Raw genomic sequence first — 21,185 nt, forward strand, 5'->3', positions numbered from 1 at the left:
AATGAATGACTTCAATTGAGCTACATAAGCCTTTAAAGAAAGGGAGGACTTTCACTTTCCCCTTGAATTGTCACCCTTTTTAGAATGTCTCCCTAAAGTTTAAAACCTCTCAATTTAGTATATCTAACTTTTAATTTTTTTTTAAAAAATGTACCCTCCTCCATTAGGATTTTCCATTAAATCCAAAAAAAAAATCCGAAAAATACCCCCTTTTTATAGGAAAAATATTTAAAATTTCTTATAAAAATTGAGGCATGGGCATTTTTGCAAATATTGTTAAATTTGGACCAACATCTTATTTTTTCTTTAAAAAAATGAGGGTATTTTGGAAAAAGTTAATGGAGGGATGAGATTGCACACAATTGAAAGATATATACACCAAATTGAGAGAAATTGAACTTTACTGGTACATTGCAAAAGTGATAATAATTCAAGAGAATAAAATGAAGTTTTCCAAAAAATAAAAGAACTAGTGGGTGGTTGGACCACCACTTAAAGTGGTCAGCCACCACCTTAAGAGTGGCCGCTCACCATATTACTTTTTGAGGGGATGGTCGTACCACCCTCTAAGCCATCGGTGGGTGTTCACACCACTCCTCGAGTTTTGGATGAGCTCTTTATGGTACAATTTTATTTTTGAACACAAATACTTTGCAATCAATGTGTCAATATCTTAAAAGTAAGTGAAACATTGTTAAAGATGACAACAAAAAGTAAAGTACTCGGTCTCATCAATGAAAATCCTAAATAACTTGTCACAAGTACAGCAAACGAGGATATAATTAATTGTTCTTAAACGCAATAAAATCAACGCTTTCGCCTTCTGTTTACATTGAAAAACCAAGGCAACCTTCATTTGTTTAGTATTGCAGAATAGTAGATTCTTTTAGACCCCTATAAATCATTTGCCAAACTTAGTAACACAAACAGTGTATGACCCTTAGAAATCAATTCCTTTCACAACCTGTTACAAGTAGGAATTCATGGTTATAGCCACGACATTAATAACAAGTGTAAGGGAAGTTAAACTAGGTTTCTAACTAAAAGAAAGAAAATCTAGTTACCTTGTAATTATAAAGAATAATTTCATCATCTTTTTTATATTCATCCTTCAAGTCTTCGACAATGAAATCATTATGAATTGGTTGGGGCACCTACATAAAGTACAAGAAAAACTTCATATTAGATAACAATGAAAATCTAATCATATAAAAAAACTAAAAAATTCATAATATATTTTCTCTTATGTTGGATCAGAGAGTATTGGGGATCAATATGCTAAATCGAAAAGGAAAAAAAATTACATGCTCTCGTTGTATCATGTAAAGATCGGGTTTCTTCTCGACGAGTATTCCTTTTTCCACAAGCTCCTTTAATGTTACTGAAAACCACTCAAACAATATCAAATATATATATACTAGGAGAATCTTGAATTCCATAGTCGTTTATAATTTGATCCAATTACCTTCTATGTCCTCCTGTGTACCAAAAAGTATAACATGATATTAACTTATTAAACAAGTCTACCTTTAAAGAGAAAACAAAGCAATTATGAACTGTAAAAAGAAACTTAAATCAAAAAAACATGTTCAACTTTACCAAACATTTGCAATTAACTTCATTAAGGATATCTATAATTTGAAAGTAGTCAATTGTTCGCAATTGAAGCCATCCCATAATGGTGCTCCTTATATCCTAGATCATAATAAATATTCAAAATTTACCACAAGAACTATTATATAATGCAAATGAAAGACTATTATATCAAGCTCATAATTTGAAATTCAAATTACTGCAAAGCAAGAAAACGAAATGAGATACAGTAGCATTTTACCTTCCCTGAATAATTTTTACGGGGTCCAAACTTAAGTCGACGAATGCAAAGACCTGGAGCATAATAGCTCAAAACCTACAAAGGTAAGAAAATAAACAATAATCAGATATATGCAATAGGTAATAAATTCCCGTAAGTTCATATCTTTTACCCTTTAAGTTATTTATCTCACCCGTAGTGTTACAACAAGACTTTCAAACCGTATTGCGCCTAGATGATAAAAAAAATGTGGAGGATGAGACTTAATCGTCAAATCTTCTGATGAACATGATTCGAACAAATCATTTGGTAGTAACTGCAAAAAACATTGGCACACATAGGAATATTTACAAGGGTAAAAAATGATCCACATTTCAAATGTTTAGTATTTATAATAGAGCAACTACCACAATATCCTAAACGCATAATTGCATTTTGTTTTTGTACAACTGTCACTCCCACCAAAGCCTCTTAATTAGCTAGATCTCTTTTTCATACTCAATGGATTAATTGATACATTTTGCAAAATAAATAACATTAATGCGGTAACTACTTATATACACGCAACTTTAAGAAGCAAAAAAAGACACATGCATATGTTATACATACCTTGATCTTGTCTTCAAACTGCAAGTACATAACGATAGTCCTCTGAATAAATCAAACATTAATGTTATAGAAACACTAAAAACTATAGCATATAGCGAATTGATTTCAAGAATGATTTTTTGAGCTTACGGGGATTGGAATAGGTTTCAAATGCTCCAAAATATCAATTAACATATGTATGACTTGATCTTGAGTAGGATATGAGCTTTTGTTGTTTGCAGGAGTTATTGACACTAAGCGAACACAAAAATAAGAATTCAATTGAACTTTCCACTAAAAACAAAAACAAAACAAAAAGACAATGAGGTAGTATACTCAAGTATCTTTCTACTAATTGCACTCCCTTCGTTGTAGAAATCTCAAATATGATTTCTCTTGGAATTTTCTCCCTATTCAGTGCTGTGAGAAGTAGAAAAATCCCACAATCAATTAAAAGGTTTTTTAGAAACAAATTTGTGCTTTTTTATCTCATATCAAATGAATGAAAACACAAATTATGATATTGAATTAAATCATTTAAAAAAAAAAAAATTGCTAGCTCACATACCCATATAAATCCAACTCAGGATGTTTTGTGCGAATCCATCTTCATCTGATAAAAGATACTTCAAACGCTCTTGGCAAGTGTTAGTTGTTTTAGATAAATAAGGCTTAAAGGGCCCAAACATTTGGTCCCAAGTAAAGCGACATAGCCTAGGATCTAATTCTGTGGCACAAATATCATTTTTGTACATTCTCACAGATTCCATCAAAGAGTTGGAAAATACATTAGCCCGTCGATGTGTCCAATAGACTTGGATACTTTTCTCGTCAATGATTTGCTTACAATGTTCAATAATGTTCCATAATTCCTTTGAAGTTATTGTACTGTATGATGGACCTACAAGCTTTTCAGACAATACGGCACAACCAAGTTGAACCACAATGGGTAGCCATCCTCTTTCTTGTAAGTCAAATAAAGCTAATTCTAATACTCTTGCCTCAGCCTCCACTATATTGGGTTTTTCATTTTCAATTTTTATAGCTTTTGCACGCCGTAAAAGATGTATCCCACGATGGTCAAAGAGAACATATCCCAAGAAAATGTATTGTTCTGAAAGACTTGCATGTGTGTTAATTTTAAATTTTTGCTTCATTGTTGGAGGTGACCATCTTACAAATTTAACCATGGAAGAACGTTCTGAAAAAAAGAAAAAAAGAAAAAAAAGTGAGCCTATGCTTCTAATTTCTCATATTTCACCTTATGTGTTTTTTTATATAGCTTGAACTAAATAAGAAAATTAAAGATTATACCTGACTGAAGTATGGAGTCTCTTCTGAGGCTGTTGTTTGCCAATAACTTTCTATAATGACATGTTGTTGCAATGACTGTCTCGATGAACCGGCTAACCTTGTGAATCTGTATTAATATTAGTAACAAAAAAAAATCTGTCTGATTTTCTGAATTAAAATTTTGTATACAAAAATCATATGTTTACAGTTTGTTCATCGTATTACGTACATCGTGTAACTTCTAAGAATTTGATTTAGTAGACACATGCATATATACAGTACTGTGTGTTTTTGTGAATTAAAATATAGTCTAATTAAATAAATCCTATATATATATCTACGGAAGTTTTGAGGTTTGTTTTACTTGTACGAGTGTGTCACTGAATTTGAAAACACCATTAATCTTCCACCATTATCATTATTCTCTGAGAACGTGTGAATTTCAAACCTTGTGAGGGTAGTTTAAAGCAAACTAGGATAATCAAGCCTGTCCAAAATGGGCCGTTTGGGACATCTAAAAGAAGAGAAAACAAACCCAAGCCCTAGAAGCATATTTATTAGGTTTACAAATACGAAGCAGAGATGGTAAAGCAACGGTGATGGTGATGGTGATCGAAAAGCAAAGCAAGGCTTGGATTGTAGCTTACCTCTGTGAAAACGTTGGGTCTCATTTTTCTGCGAAGCTTTTGGTCTGCGTCGAATTCTCCAAAGTCCAAAACTTTACATCTCGACCAAACCAGATTTTTCTTTTTCGCCGCCGGTGAGAAGAGAGAGATGGAGCACCGGAGAGAGGAACCGGCGTCGGGCTGGAGAGAGAGAGAGATGGAGTACCGGATAGAGGAACCGGCGTCGGAATGGGCTCCGGCGTCGGGCTAGGCTCCGGCGTCGGGCTAGGGAGTAAGGGTCTGAGGGAGAGGGGTGGCGGTAGGGCGCCGCTGGAGAGAGAAGAGAGAGAGAGGGGGAGGGAGAGGGAAAAAGGAGGGTTTTTAAGATTTTAGGAGGAAGAGTTTATAATCAAGTGTTTTGCATCCTATTTTATTTTAGTTGGTGTGGTAATCTTAGTTGTCAAATGCCAGAAAGGGGATGGTTATACTCCTTATAAGTTATCCTCATATATATATATATATATATATATATGCTTCTACACAACCAATCTAGCCGTACGTGTTTTATATGGAGTATAACTATATGTATATCAGTATATACCAAATCTTTTGCGACTTCTGAAGATATAAATCTAAAATATATTTTACCACAAGAAAACGTCAACAGGAGTCTCATTGTCTTCTCAAATATTGGATCTTTGTTTCACATCTCAATGACATTTTAAGCAAGAGAAATGCAGACGATACCAACTGCACACTCTCACTACAACAAAAAAAAAAAAAGAAGCCCAATTAGTGATGCATGAAAATTAAAGTAGCGTTTTTGTCCTAAAAAAGCCACTTTTCAAGTAGTGACGCTCGTCAAACATCACAAAACATGGGGTCGATATTCAAGAATAGGGACATTTATTGTTAAAAACCAATAATTTAAGGTTTATTTTTGGTCAAGCAATACCTCGTCAAATGTGATATCACTGTTCAAATGTCATCTTAAAAAAAAAAAAATGACGTTTCACTGTTCAAACGTCACTTTTCTTTTATAAAACTTAAAATAATAATTTATACCAAAAAAAAAAAGAAAATATATATATAAATAAAACTAAAAAAATTTCAAAGTAAATTACTTTTTTTAAAAAATAAAAATTAACCGGTAACCACCCCAAGCCACCCTAGATCTGCCTTTCTCCTAATAGTAATCATGTACCAACTCTTGGGCAAGAAAGTACATTTTCTAAGATACTCTTTTGGGTTTGGAGGATTAAAGCTGCCTGATTTCTACTAATAATTGCATCCAAACCCGGGAGCAAACGATTTGCTAAAACTTTAGTCATACATTACCTGTCGAATCTCCTCAGCCGTAACTGGCTTGCCCATCCCTTCAATTACTTCTTCATAAAACTGCCTTTGAATTGGATAAGACACCTTTTCCTTCTTCAGAGTATCAAATACAAAACCATTTGGTCCAAACAATTTCCTATAAGACTGCTCAGCCACCAGTTTGATCCTAGACATCTCCTCCACTTTAGTTCCATTTTCATCCCAAAGAAATTTTTATTATCCCCCAGATTGAGCCAATTGTTGCGGGATTTTTGTACAAGAAGTTTTCCTCGACTGTACATATGGAAATGTATTCATGCAGTTTGGCCCCTAGCGATAAAAATCCCTAGTTCCATCCCTGCATGCAGACAACTTTCCCGGGCTTGAGAAACTTTCACTCTCGTCGTTTGATCATTTGGTTGATTATTATCATTATTATTATGAGGGATTTTCATTTCATGCCCAACCTATTCGTTCTTTTGGTAGTGGACTATTAATGCCGCTAGAGAACATGTCAACTCCGACATCGGTTTTTGACTGGACCATGCCATGTCAGCTGAGTGGATAGAACGTGAATATTTGACCAATCTATAGCATTACTCAAATATAATACTCCTAATCCTGTGAGTTTAATAAATAAATTATTACCACATAAATTTCTCCATACGTCAACTTTTACTAGTGTTTGACCGGACATGAAAGAAGAATGAAAATATAAGCCATAACAGGACAACAATGTGCTCTTGCGGCTTGAGGTTTGATGCTTACAAACCAACTTTACGAGATACTTTGAAGAGTACTCAGAACAAAAGTCAAAAATACATGCTGGGCTTCGTGATGTATTTGATAGTTGAAGCCACCACACTTGAGCTATGTACAGAGACTAGATAAACGAACTCTGACCTCCCCCAAGTGGTACTCTTGGCTTGAATTCTGCAGATACAACCAAGCAAGGGCAACTGTTGAAGCCAATGCTCTGAAAAGAAAATAATATAGGATTTGTCAGGTCTTAGAGGACACAACTGCTGAATACAAACAAGATTTTATGAAAGGAAATAAAGTTAGAGGCTGTCTTTTTATGATCTGAATATATTCTTAAGTTACACAGACTGGAGTCTCTCCTTTAATAAATAGGGTCAATTTTCATAAGAAATCATAATAAAGTTTTTGCTTTGAGATTTAAAAAGGGAAGAAAATAAGAAGGAACTTAATTTGTGGATAGATTCGTCTCTGTTAGAAAACTGAAAGGGGTCCACTTACTGGGATGCTTAGTAACAGTCCTTGAGGATTGACTAGGACAGGTAGGCCTCCTCTTGCAGCAACTGGAATAGACTTCAATGAGAAGAGAGCTCTTTGCGCTGATAACCTTGCATACTCTAAACATCGACTTATCTTCTCTGGTATTTGCTCCTCTCTATCAGTTGAGAGAACTCCTTGCTGTTGAAATTTATCCAAAGTACTCGCACATTTTGACAGCTTGGCAAGATACAGCCAATCAGATTCAACCATGTGTCGCAACTCAGCTACACAAGACCTGCAATGACACTGCCAGCTTTCCCCTCCCAAATCCAAGTCATAATTAGCTTTCTCAGAAAATGCACTGCCATCAATTCCCTCATTCAATTTCCATTTCACTAAGTATCTGCTCATGAAGTAACATGCATCCCCTAGTTGAAGTGGTTCACTCTGCAATGTATTGCCAGATTTGAACCCATGCTTTGAGTTAGAATCAGATGAGAGTTCAATTTTGGACTTGAAGCGTTTGGTTTCTTCCCTCTGCAATAAGAGAATATTCCTATACGTTGACTCACTGAGCATACCAAGTCTTTTGGCTTCAGTTAAAACTGATTCTGATGTTACATTCAAAAAACGCACATTGGATTCATCTAGAACCAATTGGTCTGAATACAATTTTCCATCCACTAGAACTTGTTCTAACTCACATGGAACACAGTGTTCCTGTTCTCCATAAGTGCATGCATGAAATGGTTGTGTTTTTGAAGGCAAAGGACAATCAACAGAACAACAAACCAGGGTTTTGGTGCCTTTAGATCCCGGAACTGGACAAAGGTAACAACCAGCTGCCGTAAGGGAGGTCTGAGAGGCAAAACAGAAACAAGAATCAATAAAGATTAAAAATGATTAGGATACAGGTCATCTGCTTAAATAAAAGCTGAATTACCAGTCTACCACTTTACGCTTAATGGAAAGCACAGTCACAAGCAAACACATGGACACACACTAGTGAAGATTTAAAAAAGAAAAAAGAAAACAATTCAATGCATTTTGGATTCTGAAGCCAGAGATCAAGAATTGTGACATCTTCCTCTTACATCGGAAAGGCCATCAAGGTGACATTTACAGTGGACAAGCTCTTAGTTTTAGGAAAGCATAAAAGATCAAACGCTCAGTTAAATGGACTAAAAACTGGAAATGAATGGGAAAACATGAAAGTAGAATTACCTAGACCAAAACGCAGCAATGTTCAATGCTGTTTACAGCATGGACTTAGTTTTATTTAGTAAAGTCAAAATAATCAATGGAAAATTCCTTCTACAACATAAATGTTTAATAACTTTCACTTACCTTGCAAACGGCAGCCTTTTTTTTTTTTTTTTTTTTTTTTGGGTGGGGGGGTTTGTTCCTTTCTGGTAGCTGATGAAAGCTTAAATTTAAGGAGGTAATAATGCCTCTTTATCAACTTTTTAATAAACAAATATACAACTGAAATAATCATTTGCTCTCTAAATTGGATATCAGTATATAACATAAAGTACTGATTTCCAGCTCAGTGGAATATATAATTACAAAAAAAAGGTACTGGTTTCCAATTTCCATAAAAAGTTCACCTATATATGCTGAAAATGACATACATTTGTCAGATTCCAAAAAAAGAAATTAGAGTTTAATAAGGGAGTTGTTATCAAGAGAGACAAGTAAATGAGAGAGACAAAGTCAGAACATTAGAAGTAAGGAGTTTCAAACTTCTATTCTCAAAATCTTAAATGACTTTTTCTGGAAAAAGTGAAAATTACATCCTTAAAAACAGACAATAATCAAATGTAAAAGATTTAATAATGTATAACAACTTGTACATGATTTTATAACTGAAATTTTAACGCATGCAATAGACATTTGTGTAAGCTTGAGAGGGTTATCCAATATACGGCCAGGGTCGTTAGTGTGTAATTTGCACGCCAAACTTGCTATGCATTTGGGATATAGAACAATGAGCAAGACCAATAGATGATTTCATGAAGAACTAAGAACCATATATATGTGAAAGTAGATGTACCTTGCAAGGGAAAGTACGAATGTAGTCCAACAGCAATTTCGAAGCACTTCCTCTAACTGGCCTATACCTTTGCGAGATGAACTGAAAGATTCAAATGAATATAGTTTTAACAAGAGCAGTGACACGTGTATTCAAGTTAGAAGAGTTCTTAAGAAAAAATGAAGATGTCAGACAACATACATGCTAAGGATTGTGGTACCTGCAAAACCAATGCAAGAAACCTTGACAGGCATATGTCCTCCACTTTTGATGGATTAAGAATCTGCAAATCAATAACAGCATAACCCTGCTGCAGGCAGAATCCACAAATCAATAACAGCGTACTCCTAATGGGTAGGATTAACAACATAAAGAACTTTGTATTGATCTACTAAATTCAAATGCAAAAATTAGTCTATTATATAGATATCGAAATACAAACAGTAAAAAATCTGCTTACATTAATGACGACCACTGCCTGGTTTATCAATTTACTACAAACTTGGTCAACGTATGAGCGTGTTCTTCGACAGGCAGAGATAACTGCTTGTAGCTCAGACTTGAACATGCCTGAAAAGTAAGCAACAAGTTATTTGAATATGTCAAGCTCGTGTTTGCAATTAAGAAAAGTCGTGCTAGCACCCCCTAAATAAGGAGATATTACATACAGCACCTCAATGGATTTAGCAAATCATGCAAAGCACAGATAATGTTATTTTTTTGCCAGCAGAGAACAAGAACTAAAAAGAGGGAGAGAGAGAGAGTGAGTGAGTGAAATTCCACATTTTATAGTAGACAGTCTACAGATTTAAACTACACCATGAGAGCTATCATTTCAGTCAACTCACATGATGATGAATCCCTTAATGACATTCGAATCCTATTACGAGCAAACAAAAGAATTTGATTTGATGGGTCTTCCACCCATTCCTGATTACCCCAAAGACATATCTGCAAAAGATAAATTAATGGTGATTCAACACAATTTCTTTGCAAAACTCAAGATATATACAGATTGAACTGACAACGTATGTCTTCTACAGTTCTACACTACTAACCTTGTACATATCTTCTTTTGAAAAATCCAAGAGTGGTCGCACAAGAAGAATACCATGATTATTTGAGACTCCACCAAAAGAATGTGAATGTGTAGAGAATATTTGAGATGTGAAAGGCATGCCCGCAAGTCCAAGCACACCACTATTGCGAGACAATCTAAGAATGAATAACTCCGCCTGCATTTTGTCTCAGCATCACTACATGTCTAGCATTTGTAACAAGCCTTCGAAATTGAAATCAACATAGATGAGGATAAAGCACCATAAATACAAGAACATGAACAGATTATTTCTTTCAATTTTGAATTTATGAATAAGGAACTTCTGCATTCAGGGAACAAAACTGTCTATGCCTGCTAGTGGACTCAGAACACTCTTAAGAACCATAAACTTGAACATGTAAGATACACTAATGCATATGCCATGCCGTGCTCACATACACACGAGAAGATGCAAGAGAGAGAGAGAGCGAGAGAGACTATTGTTGGTCGAACCTGGTCATCTGCATGATGCGCAATAAGCAAAACACCAATATGATGTCGGTCACAAACTTTCTGAAAAGTTTGATACCTGAAATTCAACCAAATTTGCAAATCAAGCAACTTCTCTTCATCAAATTAGAGCATAGTTTGAATCTTTTCTATTCAAGTTTAAAGATAAAAAAAAAACCCAGAGAAGTATTAGATGCCTAACTAATCTGAAAACAGGACAAATAAATAAATAAATACCTCATGTCACGAGCTGCTTCTTGCAAGTGACCCTGTTTTGGCCTACCATCTAGCCAATCACAATGGGCAATCTCACATCTGATTCCTATAGAAAGTTCATATAAGCCCCAGCCCATCTATTGCCATTGAATATCTAAACTCAATACACGCTATTAAACCAAAAAGAGGGGGAAGGGGTAGCCAAAAGGATGTCAGTGCAAAGTGTACCCATTTGAGAAACTCGATTGCTCACAATATTTGCCTCATCTTTGCTTTCGGCACGTAGCCCATGATCGACAATTATTGCCAAAATCCCATCAATGAAACCACTACTCTCTCCAGCAGCATTAAGGCCATTGGTTTTCCAACTGGCAGTTAAAACACAAAGTGCCATACTGTCAGGGCCTCCAGAGACTCCCAAAGCTAAACACCAACGAAAGAAATTTCAGTCACTCGACAAAATTCTCAGTCTGCCAGTCAAATGGGTTTTTTCTTCCTATGCTAATGAGGGAAACCGAATTAAGATTGAAAATTTTGTTTTGTTTTCTCTAATTCTCCAAAAACTTATTCAGCAATTTACAAAGAAAAAGATACAAAACCTTTTTTTCTTTTTTCTTTTTTCTTTTTTGATACGACAACTTGATGTAAACAACTAAACAAGCCAAACTCAGGCCAAAGGTTGAACAAAAAGAAACTTTAATACATATCACTAATTAGGCCAAATTAGAACCCAAGAATCAAAATTAAAACCATAACTAAACCAAGGGACGTAGTTGAATAAGGCGCAGCTCAGCCAAGTGGGTTTCGTTTGTTTCCTATCCTCCTAAATAGCGACTATTATGAAAAAACTTCGATTTTATTTTCCCTGTACCCCTACATTTTCACAAGAACCAAACAGGCATGAAAAGAGAAAGTGACTGACCGATTCGGTGGTGGGGTTTGAGGCCTGCCATGGCCATTCGCCTGGAGAAAGCTTCCTTGTACTTGGACATGTCGACGGGGTCTTCGTCATTACGAGAGCACTTGCACAGGAACCGAGTCCAAGTAACAGAGCGAGGTCGAGGGAAATGGCGATGGGACACAAACGGGCGTTTGCATAGTGGTGGTGTTGTTCTGGGGACGGACGTGGATATGAAGATTGACGTGGTGGTTCTGGTTAGGCCTCGCGGCATAGTCTGCTGTGCGCACTGTGCCCTGTGCACGCTCGTGGTAGTGTAGCTCAACCTGGGGATGGTGTCTACGAAATGCCGCCGTTTTGGTTATCTCCTTTTCTTTATTATATTATCGGCAAAAGAGAGAAGAAAAAACAATGGAAAATTTCAGAAAGCCCCCCCGAACTTCTAGCCAATTTGAAAAACCCTCCCTGAATTTTCAAAACGTCGTAGTTTAATGTTAAAAGGGTCCAAAGTGAGAGAAAACCAAAGTTCAGGGGGTCTAAATGAGAGTTTTGAAAATTCAGGGAGGGTTTTTCAAATTGGCTGAAAGTTCGGGAGGGCTTTCTGAAGTTTTCCCAAAAAGAAAAGAAAGAAAAAAGTATTGACAATTCATTTTGTGGACGATATATGCATCAAATGTTCCATAGAGTTAATAAAATTATAAATATTTAAGAATTTTTTTTTTCCTCATGCACATCTTTTGTCTATTTTCATATAAAATATGTGAAAATTTATTATTGAATCTATGAGACATTGAGACCCATATGTAAATTTCACAAATTTAATCATAATTTTTTTTAAAAAAAAGATAAAAAATATACAAGAAAAAAAAAAAGTGTCATCCAATGATATATTAAGGAACTCCAGTCCTCAAAGGGTAGCTCAATCGACGGTAGACCATGCTTCATAAAGCGAAAGTTACTAGTTTGAATCTGCTCTCTCATTTTTTTTGTGTGGACATGTCAATATATATATATTAAGGAACTCCATGACTTGTAAGCTTGAGTAGTTTAGAATTTCACAATTTTGAGATTTTTCATCTGTTAATATGATATGTGGAAAAATGATATGATACATTAAAATCAATTAACTTTCGAGACTAGTGTAGAATTTCATTTTGTTATTTGTGACATAATTCAAACAAAAAATGACTTTCATTTTGTGAAAGCAAAAAATCAGTTTTCTATCTACCACTAATGTTTTTCTTTGATTCGAAAAATATTTTTAATTACCCAAAAACAATTAATTGATTTATGTTTTTAAGCATATCAAGTAAAGAAAAATCAAGATAAAAAAAGTAAGCGTGAAGGACCTTATCATTTGCGCAGGTGAAATGATTGCAACATTATTATTATTATTTTAACATATTCGCATAAGGAGAAGTTCTCAATTGATTGAGTCACTCCTTAGAGACTATCATTGCAACACTTTAGTCAATAAATTGAATATTTCTTACAAAAAGTCTCAAAAACTAGGTCGAGCATATGAATTTCTTACCAGGAAGAGTCATTACTATTCACCCCTCACCCACCAGCAAAGCATTCACTCACCTCATAAATCCAAAAAAAAATTATGTCAATTTCTCCTAACTTCAATTATTTCAACAAGCTATCCAATATAAAAGAGCACCATTGTAGCACATCTTATCAAACAAGTAATTTGGTAATAAGGGTGATATATAGTAAACAGGTGAAAACTGCAAAATTAATCAAAAATATACTAAAGTAATTTTAAAAGTCAGTTCTCAAGGAATAACTTAATCGACTGTGAATCACGCCTTATAAAACGAATGTCATTAATTTGAACCCTTCTACGTCTTTCCTTATGTAGACAATGAAAAAAAAAAAAAAAAAAAAAAAAGTCACATCCCACAATCCAAAACATCACACAATTTTGAGGAAAGGTTTTGCAGCACGAAATGAGATAAGATGACTTAAAAAAAATGATGTGGGATAATGAAATCTGACATGGCAGTACCATGTCAGCAGTAGTGTGCGTGTAGCACTTCTCTTTCCCAAAACAAAATGCCCAACCACTCTTTGTGATTACTGATTAGAACATAAAAAAAAAAAAAAAAGGGATATTTCGAACATTTCTTATGAAAAAATCGTTTCGTCCCGCACCAAGGCCTCCCACCGAGAGACACAGAGAAACGCAAGAAAGAAACGAAACGAAACACACCTGAACAAAGAGGCGTCAGATTCAACGCAACAATCTCTCCGATGCGGGAACTTTCCCGCCAAATCAGCGAACTCTCAACCAGCTCCATTTCACCTTCTCTGCCATGATCACCCGCCAAACCTCCTCCTCCTCCTTTACCTTCACGTTCCTATCACTCTCTTTCCTCGTCCTCTTCATTTCCCTCTTTCTCCTCCGTTTCAGACCCACTCCTCTCGCATCTCAAACCCTAACCCTAAATCCCTCACTACCCAATTCGACTCTGCCTCGACCCCAAGCCCCTCGCAACTACTACATCGTCCGGTTCCTCCAGTACAGGCTTGCGGAGGAGCACCGGGCTTATCTGGAATCGGGGGTTCGATCCGACGGCTGGGAATGGATCGAGCGGAAGAACCCGGCAGCCAAGTACCCGACCGATTTTGGGTTGGTGTCGATCCAGGAGTTGGCGATAGAGAGGGTGGTAGGGGAGATTGGGAAGCTGGGTCTGGTGAAGGATGTGAATTTGGATTTAAGCTACAGGAGGGATTTGCTTGGGGAGGAGAACAGGGCTAGGGCTAGGGTTGGGGCTTTTGTGGACGGGAAGAAGCGTCCGGGGAAGATTTTCACGGCGATGTCATTTAGCGAGGGCGAGGGCGAGTATCACTCCGCAATTAGTAATGCTTCGGTTAAATTGGGACGCCAGCTCTTGATGCAGGTAATTTTGTCTTTGATCGTTGTAATTTGGGTTTTGTTTGGTTGGTGGGAAATTTGGGAAAGGGGAAAATGAAATTTCAACTTGGTTACTTGCAAGATATGAAGAGCCCGCATGTATTAGTTAGTGAAAAATATGAAATTTGATGCTGGCCAAATTATTGGTAATTGATATGGAGCATTTGCCAACTTCGTGTTTGTCATTGGTTCTTTCTTATGATATATGATTTCTATGGTGCTGGAAGCTTTTAATGCGAGTGTTTCTGTTCCTTTTTGCATAATCCATGTCGTATTTCCAATACATAACTCTGAACGCTGTGGAAATTTTTTTATTGAGGCCAGATATTTACAAGAATCTACATTCTTTGCTGCTTATGGATGTAAACTAGAACATGGATAACTTCTTTTTGATGTGCCCAGAATATGGCCTTTCAAGTTCTGGATGTATTTTTATGCTCCAACATCCATTTGATGGTTGCAGAGATCTCAAGTTACTTCCTTGTTTGGAGCGGAAGTTCTTTGGTCAAAAGGGTATACTGGTGCAAAAGTCAAGATGGCCATATTTGACACTGGCATTCGAGCTAATCACCCACATTTTCGTAATATCAAGGTATTACCGATAGGGAGAATCCTTTGGAGTGTTCTTTGTTTATATGTTTCGCGTCTTTATTTCCATTGTAAGCAAACTTTAGATGTACTTTTAGTGGAAGAGTTTTACTAGTTTTGAGGTTGTGTTCAGGAGCGTACAAACTGGACAAATGAGGATACGCTAAATGACAATCTTGGACATGGGACATTTGTTGCTGGTGTTATTGCTGGTGGAGATGCAGAGTGTCTTGGTTTTGCTCCAGATACCGAGATTTATGCTTTTCGCGTATTTACTGATGCACAGGTAATGCACATTGTTACTGGTATTACTGCTTGTGTGTTCTTATATTTAGTTTTCTTATGTACACCATTCTGACTTGAAGTTGCATTTATATCTCACTTTTTATCCTCTATATTCGGTTTCAAGTTCTGCAATCATTATGTGTAATTCTGAGTTGCAGTTCATCCATAGGATTTTTAAGTACTCCTAAGTTTGAGAAAGCCAAGCATGACTTGTAAAATGACTGAATCTATCTTTCAATGGTTCACTAAAATTTGTTTTCAGGAGTTTTTGAGAAGTTTGTATTTAGTACATAATATGTTTATTGGGCTATTTTTTTAATTTTGATTTTGTCAAGAAAACTCGTTGAGATTGTGAGAAGATTTTATTCAGCCTATTGCAGGTATCATACACGTCATGGTTCCTTGATGCATTCAACTATGCCATTGCAACCAATATGGATGTACTGAATTTGAGTATAGGTGGACCTGATTACTTGGATCTCCCGTTTGTGGAGAAGGTAAGATGGTGTTGGCTTGTTATGTCTAACTGACTTGATAAGATTGGATTTAATAGGTTTTTATTTTTTTATTTTTATTTTTTTAAAAAGGAGATAATGTATTAGTTTCTCTGCCCCCATTCTCCAAGTGCGCCAGATGGGTTCCAGAGCAAGAATTCAAAAAGGGCATGTTGTTCTTTTGTCCAACATCTACCACCAGATGCCAAAACTGATCACCCAAATGATAATTGACCCTCTGAGCTGATGAGCTCTCCGAAGAAAATACCCACATCCAACGACCATTCACCCCAAACTTTTCCTTTCACTGTTACCCCCTGAACCAATGTCAGAAACAATGCATGATGAACTCCCCTGTATCAGCAGCCTGCTCTCCTACCTATTTGCTGCATAGTTTATTTACTCTGTTTGGGGGTAATATGGAGTCCTTAATTTATTTACTTACCATTGAAAAACTGGAATTCATTTGAGCATAATCATCTATAATAAACTTGTTATTTTCAACATGGCCTGTTATGTGTTAACGTAATACCTATGTGGTTACTTCCATCACAATGCTAATAGTAGTACTACCTGATATTCACAAATTATGTTTTGGTTGCTAGATTAATTTTGTCACAATCGCCTTTTTCCCCCTTTTACATAGGTTAATGTTGCTTTGTTCTCTAGGTTTGGGAAATAACAGCAAATAACATTATTATGGTTTCGGCAATTGGAAATGATGGACCACTTTATGGCACTTTAAACAATCCAGCAGACCAAAGTGATGTCATTGGTGTTGGTGGCATTGACTACAGTGACCACATAGCCTCATTTTCTTCACGTGGCATGAGTACTTGGGAGATTCCTCATGGGTACACTATAATCATTCATTTCATAGAACTGAAATTTGAATCTTCAGTTTACTTCATCCCTGTACATGCTTTGTTATGGCACTCAAAGTTTTTAACTATGTAAGTTTTGTATGTACAGTTATGGTCGTGTGAAGCCAGATGTTGTTGCATATGGACGAGAAATTATGGGTTCCAAAATCAGTACTGGTTGTAAAAGTTTATCAGGCACTAGTGTGGCAAGTCCTGTGGTTGCTGGTGTTGTATGCTTGCTTGTTAGCATCATCCCTGAAAGCAGTCGGAAAGATATTTTAAATCCGGCAAGCATGAAACAAGCATTGGTTGAGGGAGCTGCGAAGCTTTCAGGTCCCAATATGTATGAGCAGGGTGCTGGCAGAGTTGATCTGTAAGCTTTCCTATTTAGCTGCACCCTTGGTTTTATGCAAAGATTTAGTTTCTTGAGTTATTGTTGTTGGTGTTTTCAATGTTATCATCATTATCTTTTAGACTTTCCATTTTAAGTTCTAATTTTTAACATTTGTCAGGTTAGAATCATTCGAAATCCTTAAGAACTACCAACCGCGGGCAAGCATCTTTCCTGGTGTTCTGGATTATACAGATTGCCCTTATTCCTGGCCTTTTTGTCGCCAACCACTTTATGCAGGTGCCATGCCTGTTATCTTTAATGCCACTATTCTGAATGGGATGGGTGTAATTGGCTATGTTGAAAGCCCACCAACATGGCATCCTTCCGATGATGAAGGGAATCTTTTAAGCATTCACTTTACTTATTCGGAGGTCATTTGGCCTTGGACTGGTTATTTAGCGCTGCACATGCAAATTAAGGACGAAGGCTTCCAGTTTTCTGGAGAGATTGAAGGCAATGTCACTCTTCAGGTGTACAGTCCTCCAGCTCAAGGAGAGAAGGGTCATCGGATTAGCACATGTGTGCTTCAGTTGAAGTTAAAAGTGATTCCAACTCCAGCAAGATCAAAACGTATTTTGTGGGACCAGTTCCACAGTATTAAGTATCCTCCTGGTTATATTCCAAGAGACTCTCTGGATGTTCGTAATGACATTCTTGACTGGCATGGAGATCACCTGCATACAAATTTTCATATTATGTTCAACATGTTACGAGATGCTGGATACTATGTTGAAACTCTTGGTTCTCCTCTTACATGCTTTGATGCTCGCCAGTACGGAACACTTCTGCTGGTAGATCTTGAAGATGAGTACTTTGAGGAGGAGATTGAAAAACTGAGGGATGATGTTATTAGCAGCGGATTGGGGCTGGCTGTATTTGCTGAGTGGTATAATGTTGACACAATGGTTAAAATGAGATTTTTTGATGATAACACACGCAGCTGGTGGACTCCAGTTACTGGAGGCGCAAATATTCCAGCGCTGAATGATCTTTTGGCCCCATTTGGGATTGCTTTTGGAGATAAGATTCTAAATGGTGATTTTTCTATTGACGGTGAGCAGAGTCGATATGCATCTGGAACAGATATCGTGAGGTTTCCTGAAGGTGGTTTTGTGCATAGCTTCCCTTTCCTGGATAGCTCAGAGAGTGGTGCCACTCAAAATTTATTGTTGACTTCTGGCATGACTAAGGTGAGCAGCAAGCAGCGTCTATTTTTTTGCCTAATTGATTCTAAAGAATGGAAATATGTCAGTTGGTGAATCAATGTTTTAAAATTTTATATTCTTCTAGTCATGACAAGATGTTTAACTTGCCAAAGTGGCAACTTAAACATCAAGTGTCAAGTTAAACTATTTTACTTTATGTTTAACTTGCCACTTAACTATTTTATTAACTCGGTTATTAAGTCTCAAATGCAATGTTTAAGAAAGCAGTTGGATAATAATAATGATGAATAGAGTAACCAATATGGAGCACAATACTAATGCCATTGAAAGGAAGAAATGTTTTAGGATCTTTTTTTCTTATTTCTTTCTTCTTTCAAGTTTAAACTTCTTTTGCTGAAAAATGTGGGAGTTTACAAAATAGGTTGCAGTCTACAAATAATACGCTTATTAATGGAACAACATAAACAGAACACTCTTTTGAAAATGCTCCTAGGTGGGCAATGTGTGTGTTTGCTATCACCCGCACTCTTGTCTGCCACTTGATCTTGGTATTTTAAAAACATTAAAATGTAACAGAGAGAGTATTTATTCTTCTTGTTCATGTATTGACTTAATAAATCTTAGATAAATCTATGCATATGGATAAATCTATGTCTATCACCCACACTCGTGTCTGCCACTTAAAATAAATCTATGCATATTGGAGGGAGTACAATATGGAATGAGATCTTAAATAAATCTGAAATTAAGTTCAACTAAACGAGCCAATTTTTTGATTTCATCATTTTAAGGGTGATAAAGTTCTCTTTTTCACAGGCACCAGTTTCCATGTTTCGAAATTATATATGGTCTATGCAAATACTAATATATGGTGTCTATCAAATGGCAGGCGGACTCTCCCATTCTTGGTCTTTTGGATGTGGGCAAAGGTCGCATTGCAGTATATGGAGACTCCAATTGTTTGGACAGCAGCCATATGGTTACCAACTGTTATTGGCTTTTGAGGAAAATTTTAGAGTACACTAGTGGGAGCATTAGAGATCCGATGCTTTTCTCCAATTCAGTTAAACAATACACATCCTTGTATGTAGAAGACAACCAATTACCTTCTCGCAGAACTGATGTAAATTTCTCTACATATTCTGCTGTAATAGGAAAGGAATTGATCTGTAGGAGTGACTCCAAATATGAAATATGGGGGACTAAGGGATACAATTTACAGGTTAGGGGAAGAAAATTGCCTGGTTATCACGCCATTGATTTGGGGAGAGGTTTAAATTCTACAGTAGACACTTCCAATTTGAGAAGTCCCAAGTTGCCTGGGAAAAATAAGGGTGATTCGGGAAACAGATACTTGGGCGGCCTGTTCTACAGGGATGAGGTAAGAAACAAAAACTTTGGTCATGTTTACTAACGGATTTGTCCATATTCCATTATCAAATGCTCTTTTTCTCTTTCTTATTAGCGCAGTTTATTTTAGTATTATAACATGAATTAACCCATTTTTCCTCCCTGCTTGCAGCTTGACATGCCGGTGCTAGGTGCTAGTCATTGGCTTGTTCCTGCAGTAATTGCAGTAACTGGTTAGTGATCATCGGCATTTGATATCCAAATTCTTTTGTTTGTAGATTTGTGTCATTCTTAACTGCTTTCCTATTGTTTGACAGGTATTCTGTTATTTTTGGGCTTTTGGCGAATTCGACAGAAGCGACGTCGAAGAAGGAAAGGATCTGGCTCTGGTCGGTTTGCGAATCTGTAGTCTGGAATTGGAGTTCCTGTAGGTTAATCCTGTATCATTGTTACACTGCTTTAGAATTTCTTGTGACATTGTTATCCGAGAGTTTTGTTGGCGGCTTCATCACAGGAAAATAGTTTTGTAATCTTCTTAGGTTTGTAGCATAATTCTTTTCTTGGATGCTTTACAGTGGCACACATTTTCAGTGTAGTGAGATAGACTTCCTAGAACAGATACAAACAGAGAGGCAAAAAGAGATAGAAATTTTGCTTTAAGGTTTGACAGAAGACTTTAATTTACTTACTCAAACAAGTTCACTAGTGTCCAGGGCTCTAATCCCTTCCCCAAAAAAGTTGTTTCAATTGAAGACTCAAATTAAGAATTTTGATGGGAAATCAAGGATTGAACTCAAAAGGGTTCTTGGTGATCCAAGTTTTTCTCTTTCCACTTATTCTTTCCCCTAATTAATATTCTTGTATATATTAATAAATACATATGAGCCTAACACGTGGAACAAACAAGTGAGCCGAGTATTTATTATTTAATAATTGAGGTCAGTTTTCCGTTTACGAACATTCCATTTTATAATCGAGCCGAGCTCAATTATGTTCACAAGTAGTTTTATTCATTTACTGTCCTAGTCACTAAAGCTAAGTGGGATAAATTGTAATTTTTGGTATTTCTCTAAAACTTCTTGTAACTCATATATATCTTTTAACCCAACTTATTTTTAATTTATTTTTATTTTATATAAACATGCACACATATATAATAACTATATATTTTTATGTGCAAATATATTTATCTAAGTAGGCCTAACAAAAATAAATTGAGCCCGTTTGGTAAAATCTTAAGATTGTTAAAATTTTTGAGTTTTAAAAATGGTAAAAGGGTGATAATTGATTTGTCGGGTACGCTTGAGAAATTTTTTGAAATTGATTTATTAAAATTTTGAAAGAGTGTTTTGTAAAAATTTAAAATAGAAAAATATGTTTATAAACTAAAAAAAAAATTAAAAAATTAAAAAAGTGTTGCATTTGTGACAATGACTCCACCGTAATCAGTGGCGGAGCCACATAAGCCTTTGCGAGTGCCACGGCACTCCCAAAGATTTTAAACAAAATTTTTTCCAAAATTTTATTTAAAAAAATAAAAAATAAAAAAATTCCAAGGATGCTGTTATG

General features: G+C 36.1%; 3 protein-coding genes across 9 annotated transcripts; 1 reads left to right on the forward strand and 2 right to left on the reverse strand.

Annotated features, from left to right (window-relative positions):
• Nucleotides 1-709: 709 nt before the first annotated feature.
• On the reverse strand, nt 710-4,710 carry LOC132166741 (uncharacterized). 4 transcript variants are annotated; one of them, XM_059577617.1, is made up of 13 exons: nt 4,342-4,709; nt 3,716-3,821; nt 2,970-3,602; nt 2,738-2,821; nt 2,552-2,655; nt 2,423-2,464; nt 2,007-2,129; nt 1,835-1,909; nt 1,600-1,695; nt 1,466-1,478; nt 1,305-1,381; nt 1,065-1,154; nt 710-964 (listed from the first exon to the last, which is right to left on the reverse strand). In XM_059577617.1, exons 1-13 carry the CDS (start codon nt 4,363-4,365, stop codon nt 941-943), a joined length of 1,491 nt encoding a protein of 496 aa, XP_059433600.1. In that variant the 5' UTR covers nt 4,366-4,709; the 3' UTR covers nt 710-940. The 4 variants fall into 4 exon arrangements, with proteins under 4 accessions (XP_059433600.1, XP_059433601.1, XP_059433603.1 ...); XM_059577618.1 differs by lacking the exon at nt 1,600-1,695; XM_059577620.1 differs by lacking the exons at nt 2,738-2,821; nt 2,970-3,602 and having other exon boundaries at nt 4,342-4,707.
• A 1,511-nt stretch (nt 4,711-6,221) lies between these two features.
• Nucleotides 6,222-11,889, reverse strand: LOC132166751 (uncharacterized). Of its 3 annotated transcripts, none has more exons than XM_059577627.1 (11): nt 11,578-11,889; nt 10,884-11,078; nt 10,677-10,761; nt 10,443-10,518; nt 9,949-10,125; nt 9,739-9,841; nt 9,351-9,460; nt 9,111-9,197; nt 8,912-8,992; nt 6,877-7,713; nt 6,222-6,592 (listed from the first exon to the last, which is right to left on the reverse strand). In XM_059577627.1, the coding sequence occupies exons 1-11, from the start codon at nt 11,825-11,827 to the stop codon at nt 6,500-6,502; spliced, it is 2,094 nt and encodes a 697-aa protein (XP_059433610.1). In that variant the 5' UTR covers nt 11,828-11,889; the 3' UTR covers nt 6,222-6,499. The 3 variants fall into 3 exon arrangements, with proteins under 3 accessions (XP_059433610.1, XP_059433609.1, XP_059433611.1); XM_059577626.1 differs by having other exon boundaries at nt 9,111-9,200; XM_059577628.1 differs by lacking the exon at nt 10,884-11,078 and having other exon boundaries at nt 9,111-9,200.
• A 1,790-nt stretch (nt 11,890-13,679) lies between these two features.
• LOC132165671 (subtilisin-like protease SBT6.1) lies at nt 13,680-20,324 on the forward strand. 2 transcript variants are annotated; one of them, XM_059576329.1, is made up of 10 exons: nt 13,680-14,462; nt 14,940-15,068; nt 15,198-15,350; nt 15,730-15,846; nt 16,513-16,697; nt 16,816-17,079; nt 17,219-18,290; nt 19,156-19,647; nt 19,789-19,849; nt 19,934-20,324. In XM_059576329.1, the coding sequence occupies exons 1-10, from the start codon at nt 13,875-13,877 to the stop codon at nt 20,023-20,025; spliced, it is 3,153 nt and encodes a 1,050-aa protein (XP_059432312.1). In that variant the 5' UTR covers nt 13,680-13,874; the 3' UTR covers nt 20,026-20,324. The 2 variants fall into 2 exon arrangements, with proteins under 2 accessions (XP_059432312.1, XP_059432313.1); XM_059576330.1 differs by lacking the exon at nt 15,730-15,846.
• Nucleotides 20,325-21,185: the final 861 nt, after the last annotated feature.

This window comes from Corylus avellana, chromosome ca11 (assembly GCF_901000735.1).
Source record: "Corylus avellana chromosome ca11, CavTom2PMs-1.0".
Lineage (NCBI taxonomy): Eukaryota > Viridiplantae > Streptophyta > Magnoliopsida > Fagales > Betulaceae > Corylus > Corylus avellana.